Source organism: Chelonoidis abingdonii, chromosome 4, assembly GCF_003597395.2.
Source record: "Chelonoidis abingdonii isolate Lonesome George chromosome 4, CheloAbing_2.0, whole genome shotgun sequence".
NCBI classification, from domain to species: domain Eukaryota; kingdom Metazoa; phylum Chordata; order Testudines; family Testudinidae; genus Chelonoidis; species Chelonoidis abingdonii.
Window position 1 is genome coordinate 2,563,125 of NC_133772.1, and position 6,502 is coordinate 2,569,626.

Consider the following 6,502-nt stretch of genomic DNA (forward strand, 5'->3'; position numbering starts at 1 on the left):
AGCCCCTGCTAAGCCCAGCCTCCCCCCCCAGCTTGCCGGCCCTCCACGCCAAACCCGCAGCCGCCTGCCAGCCCAGCCCTGGCTGCACCCCTATTTCTGCTGGTGCCCCCTACCAGCTCTATCTCTTTGGACAGGGGATGCGGAGCAGGATCCAGTTACAGGCCACGGCTGGTTATGCTGGGCTTGTTTGCCAAGGTGAACAATCCAGGGCCAGCCCCAAGACATAAATCTCAGGGCCCAGGCAGCCGGCCCCACCCAGCGAGGATCTAACAATCTGCTCCTGCCTCCAGCTCCTGACAGTGTCGGGAGCCGTTCCTGTCCGGGAGCATGCTCTCAGATGGGTCAGGCACGAGGCAAGAGCTTGACCACACAGGGTGGGTGCTGCTGGAACCAAACAAACCCTCAGTCCACGTGCTCTAACCACAGGCCCCCCACATCCCTCCCAGTAGCTGGCAGAGAACCCAGGAATCCTGGCTCCCAGCCCCAACCCCACTCTAACCCACTAGACCCACTCCCTCCCAGAGCCGCGACGAGAACCAGGAGTCCTGGCTCCCAGCCCCTCCCTGCTCTAACCACTAGCCCCCACTCTCCTTCCAGAGCCTGGCAGAGAACCCAAGGATCTGGCTCCCAGCCCCACGGCGGGTTGGGAGTGAGGGGCACCGCAGAGCTGGGGGGCGGCAGGGCTGGGCTGGCAGGGGCTGCGGGTGGGGAGTAAGGGGCACCGGCAGGGTGAGGGGGGCAGGGCTGGGCTAGCAGGGACTGCGGGTCGGGAGTGAGGGGCACCGGCAGGGCTGTTTATTAGGAAACTTCCATTGGAAGAAACTGGCTTTCAAACTTGCATTGCTCCATGGGATGAATTAATCACGGCTCCGGTTCAAGATGCCTGGAGAGTTTCCACTGAATTCCCGACTGGAGTCAATGAAACAGGGAATCAAGTTTTTCTGCGAAAATATTGTTGAGAAATCACCTTTCATCTGAGCCTCGGATCCACCCCCACCCCCCTGAGCCAGCCAGTCCCTGCCCTGGGGCCGGATGGGAGCCAGCACCCCCTGGAGGGGACAGTCCCCTGCCCCATTCCCTGCCCCTGAGTCAGCCAGTTCCTGCCATGGGGCTGGATCAGAGCCAGCGCCTCCTAGAAGGGAAAGGCCCCATGTCCATTCCCTGCCCCCCTGAGCCAGCCAGTCCCTGCCCTGGGGCCGGATGGGAGCCAGCACCCCCTAGAGGGGACAGGCCCCTGCCCCATTCCCTGCCCCCTGAGCCAGCCAGTCCCCTGCTCTGGGGCTGGATGAGAGCTGGCGCCCCCTAGAGGTAAAATGCCTGTTCCCCATTTCCCAAAACTCCCGTGTTTGCATGATCCTCTCTCTGCTGGAGGATGTGCCACTGTCTGTTTCCATCTGGTGGTTTCTATCGGAAAATGTGTTCTGGAGGAACAGCTCCTTCCCATGAAGGCCAGGATGGAGAGACACACATGGGTCAGGTCGGGGCTGGACAGGAATGCGGGGCGGGCCTGACACTGGATGGGAACCAGGTGCCACCCGGCCCAGCTGGCAGGAAAGAGGATCGGTGACAGTCAAGATACCAGTAAAAGAAGTGACCCCACTCTGCTCCCAGGGCTGGGGAGAGAACCCAGGAGTCCTAGCTCCCAGCACCCCTCCTCTAACCACTAGACCCCACTCCTCTCCCAGAGCTGGTGAGAGAACCCAGGAGTCCTGGCTCCCAGCTCCAACCCACCAGACCCCACTCCTCTCCCAGGGGCAGGATAGAACCCAGGAGTCCTGGCTCCAATCCCCTATCCCACTTCAAACCCTCTCACCGGGGCTCTGTATCTCTGTTTCAGACAAGGTGAAGGTGACCCTGATCTTGGGGGACATCAGTAGCCCCACGGACGTTGGGGCTGCCGTGAAGGGAGCAGACGTGGTGATCCACGCAGCCAGCTTGGTGGACGTGTGGGGCAGGGTCCCGCCCGAGAAGATCACGGAGGTGAACGTTCACGGTACGGGAAGCGGCTGGGGCTGGGGCAGAGCACGTCGCTAGGAAGGCGCTTTGCTGCAGGTAGCTTGGCAGGGGGCACTCTCCCCAGGAAGCCAGCATTCCTGCCTCGCTCCCGATAGCGCCCCCTGCTGGCTCTGGAGTAGACGGGAACACCCTCCCCCCAGCAGCCAACACCCCCTCCAGTCTGAGGCTGGGACTGCAATCCTGAACGTCTCCTTTCCTGCTCCTCCGAGCCATCTCCGCTGCTCTTGGCTTGGGCTGTCTGTCCTGCTTCCAGGTTTCCGCTGGAAAAGCCCTGAGCTTCGGAAAATCCCTCCCACGCACCCAAGGGACTGAACAGGGAAGCGGCAGCAGGTGCTGCCTCTGCCAGCTGTTTACCAAACACAAGTCACGCTACTGGGTGAATGAGTGAATCCGGGGGGGGGGGGGGGGCACTAGCCACGTCCTGGCTCCCACATGAGCCTGATCCACCTCTTCTGAGTAACAGCGAATGATTCCAGACCTAGAGGATTTAGGTGCAGAAGGGAAACTGAGGTACAGGGCTGGGGTAGAACTGTGGAGTCCTGGCTCCCCTTGCCTGCCCTGGCTGCTCCAGGACCTGGGGTAGGGATTGGGCTGCAGAGGAGAAGGCTCTCACACCAGGCAGAGTTGGAGGTGCTCAGATACCTGATTAACCCTGTGTTTTCCTCTCCCCCCACCTTCAGGGACCAAGAACGTGATTGACGCCTGCATTGAGCATGGGACCCAGTATCTGATCTATACCAGCAGCATGGAGGTTGTAGGCCCCAACATCAAGGGGGATCCCTTCTACAGGTACCTAGGCCCCTGGCTTCCCCTGCTCTAACCACTAGACCCCACTGCCCTCCCACAGCCAGGGAGAGAACCCAGGAGTCTTGGCTCCCGACCCTCCCTGCTCTAACCACTAGACCCCACTCCCCTCTTAGAGCCAGGGACAGAACCCAGGTGTCCGAGGAGTTAAAGGCCCTCATCTATAGGAAGGAACAATCAGTTGCGCACACACAATGGGAAATGACTGCCTAGGAAGGAGAACTGCAGAAAGGGATCTAGAGGTCATAGTGGATCACAAGCTAAATATGAGTCAACAGTGTAAGGTTCTTGCAAAAAAAGGCGAACATCTTCTGGCTGTATTAGCTGGAGTGTTGTGAGCAAGACACGAGAAGTGATTCTTCCGCTCTGCTCCGTGCTGCTACAGAATCAGCTGGTGTATTGAGTCCGGTTCTGGGCTGCGCATTTCAGGAAAGATGTTGACAAATTGGAGAAAGTCCAGAGAAGAGCAACAAAAATGGTTCAAGGTCTGGAAACCAAGAGCTGTGAGGGAAGATTGAAAAACCTGGGTTTGTTTAGTCGGGAAAAGAGAAGACTGAGAGGGGACGTGAGAACAGTTTTCAAGTATGTAAAAGGTTGTTACAAGGAGGAGGGAGGTAAATTGTTCTCATTAACCTCTCAAGATTGGACAGGAAGCAATGGGCTTAAATTGCAGCAAGAGCGGTTTGGGTTGGCCATTAGGAAACTTCCTAGCTGTCAGGGTGCTTTGGCACTGGAATAAATTGCCCAGGGAGGTTGTGGAACCTCCATCACTGGAGATTTTTAAGAGCAGGTTGGACAAACACCTGGCAAGGATGGGCCAGATCAGTGGTTCCCAAATGTACCAACCCGCGAACCCCCTTTCACTAAAATGTCAAGTCCCTTGAACCCCCTCCTAAAAATGAACATTTCCAGGGGGTTTCTCCCTTACTGAGCATAACTGACGGAAGCAGTGATCTTGGAAAAAATTTGGTACCTTATTACACATCATTTCTGATTCCATTATTAATGTTATTACATTATGAAAACGGCAACACTCTTCCCAGATTCACTCCTGTAGCTCGTATCACTGCGATTAAGCTTCCTCCGTGTTTTATCAGGGAGTATCAGACGGGAACCAGCAGGAAGGTATTTAAGAAGCCAACTCAAGGAAACATTCCTCCCACAAGCATTCGGGCCCTGAGCAGGCCAAGAAAACTACGCACGACTATAGCGAAGCTTAAACTTGTTCTGCCAGGATGTCGTGGTCACGGGGCCCGGGCTGCCGCCTCCTGCGCCCAGGGTCCCCTGGGACGGCTCTGTCCGCTGTTACCGAATAGTTTCTGAGAACCCCGAAGGGTTCCCCAGCCCCAGTCTGGGACCCCCTGGTCTAGCTAACCCTTAGTCCTGCCATGATTGCGGGGGCCTGGGCTAGACGACCTCTCGAGGTCCCTTCCAGTCCTGTGAGTCTAGGATTCCATGACTCCCCACCCCTCCCTGCTGCGGTCTCTGGTTCCCATCCAGCTTCAGCTGTTCCCAGCCCCACCCAGGGCTTCCCTCAGGGTTCCCACCCCAGCCCCATGGCAACCACCACATGAAACAAACACACTGCAGGCAGCGGGCACGTTGAGCTGTGACGCCCTTCACTGCTGTCCCGGACGCCGGGGTCCTCCCCTCTCCCCACCACCCAGGCTACGTCTGTCTGCCGTCCCGGATGCCTGGGTCCTGTTTGCATACCCTGAAGTTTTCCAGGTGGCAAACAGCTGTGCTTCTGGTTTTGTTGCTTGCACACACCCCCAGCGTGGCCCCTCCGGATATGAGCGGCTGGGGACCGCAGGTTCCATCCAGTGCTGGCTGGGGGTTGTTCCAATATCCCTCCATTGCTTGGAGCCAGCTGGGGCAGCAAGGCGACCTGCCGAGTCGGGCAGTGAGGGTGGCTACTGCAGGAGCTGCGAGGGGGCGCGGGGGCTGGCAGAGCGGGCTGCTGCAGGGCAGGGTGAGGGGCAAACTGGCGGGCTGGGTCTGGGGAACGCCGGGCAGGGGTGGCTAGCAGGGCTGCGGTGTCGGGATCAGTGGGCCGGCACTGCAGAGCTGGAGGGAGGGGCTGTCTTGGCAGGGGCGGCGGCGGAGTGAGGGGCTACTTGGCAGGGCTGGCTGGGCGCCAGGGCTGGCTAGCCAGGGGCTGCGGGGTCTGGGAGGTGTGGGAGAGGCGCCGCGTGCTTCCACTCAACCCACTGTAGGACCCGGCCGTGCTCGGTGCTTTGCGGGGACGCCCCCGGAGCAGGCCTCCGTCCGCCGGTCTGCACCACCCCCCACACTTCTTCATAGAATTCCTTCTGATTTACGGCGGGTGTCGGTTTGTTATTTTCTCCCCATGAGGCCCGTGGGCGCAGCGGCCCACGGTCACCAGCCACACTGTACTGCCCGACCGCCCCCAGCTGTGGGCATACATGGGGGTGAGGCATCCCAGAGCCTGTGAGTCCCAGTTCCTAACCCGGGGCCCTGGGTCCCCTGCTCATGACTCTAGACTTTTAAGCGTTCAGAAGGGGGACCTAATTATCATCATTCTTAGTCTGGACCTCCTGTCCAATGTGCAGGGCACGAATCTACACCATTCCACTTCTACACAACCCCATAACCTATTGTCTGAGTTTACTGAAGTCCTTCAACTGTGTATTTGAAGACCTCAAGGTGCAGAGGAATCTCCAGCATAGTGACCATGCCCCGTCCGCAGCAGAGGAAGGAAGGCGAGAAAAACTCCAGGGGAGCTCCTCTGCCAATCCGCGCCTTATGGAAGGAAAATTCATTCCCGACCCCAAAGATGGCGATTCAGCCTAAACATGAGCATGTGCGGCCAGACTCACCCAGCCAGCGCCAGGAAAGAATTACTACTGCAAGTTAGTAAACTCAGATCATCCCATTAACATCCCTCACGACCATCGGGCATACTTACCTGCTGATAATCAAACATAGTTAGCCAAATTAATTTGCAAATTAGGCCATCCCATCATACCATCCCCATCCATAACTTATCAAGCTTAGTCTTGAGCCCCAGATATGGTCTTTTGCACTCCCCACTGGCCTTCCCCTTGGAAAGCTCTTCCTCCCCAGGCTGGAGGTGGTCTGCTGTGCCTTCCCGGACGCTGGAGTCCATTCACGATCACGATCTCTCTTCCTCTCCCCTCACTCCGATGGCTGCAGAGTCTTAGTGGCTCATCCCCAGATGCCTGGGTTCAGTTTTTTTCCTGTACACCTGGGTCCATTTGCCTCTCTCCTGTGGGAGTTGGGTGGGTGGCAGGGATGTGCAGTAGGCTCCGCCGGAGGGTTGCTCTGCCCCATCCCAGGGGCTGTGTCAGCGGTCTACTTACAGGCGTGGCCTCATTGGCCTCATGACCATTGCGCTCAAGTCCACGTCGCCTTTGTCAGGGGGTACGGACGTAGCTCTGCCTGGGCCATCGTAGGCCGAGGTCTCTCATTCCCCCTGCAACAGGGCAGACAGGAAGCTCAGAGGCAGTGCCACTTCCTTCTGCCTTTCCAGGATCCCACCCATGCCCCATCACCCTCTGCTCTGAGCTCTGCAGTCCCATGCCCCCCCTCCCCTTATACCCTGCGTGATCCCGACCGCCCACCACCCTCTGCCTCTGGGTCTGGCCACCTCCCAGCCTCTTCCCCCCTCTGGTATTACCCCCCCCCACCCGAAACCCCT

General features: G+C 58.5%; 1 protein-coding gene across 1 annotated transcript in view; it reads left to right on the forward strand.

Moving 5' to 3' along the window:
* Positions 1-6,502, forward strand: part of HSD3B7 (hydroxy-delta-5-steroid dehydrogenase, 3 beta- and steroid delta-isomerase 7) — a 16,982-nt gene that overhangs the window by 8,080 nt on the left and 2,400 nt on the right. Inside the window, exons 3-4 of the mRNA XM_075064690.1 lie at positions 1,838-1,993; positions 2,697-2,833. Of these exons, the coding sequence (XP_074920791.1) occupies positions 1,838-1,993; positions 2,697-2,833 (293 nt within the window). The remainder of the gene's footprint in view (positions 1-1,837; positions 1,994-2,696; positions 2,834-6,502) is intronic.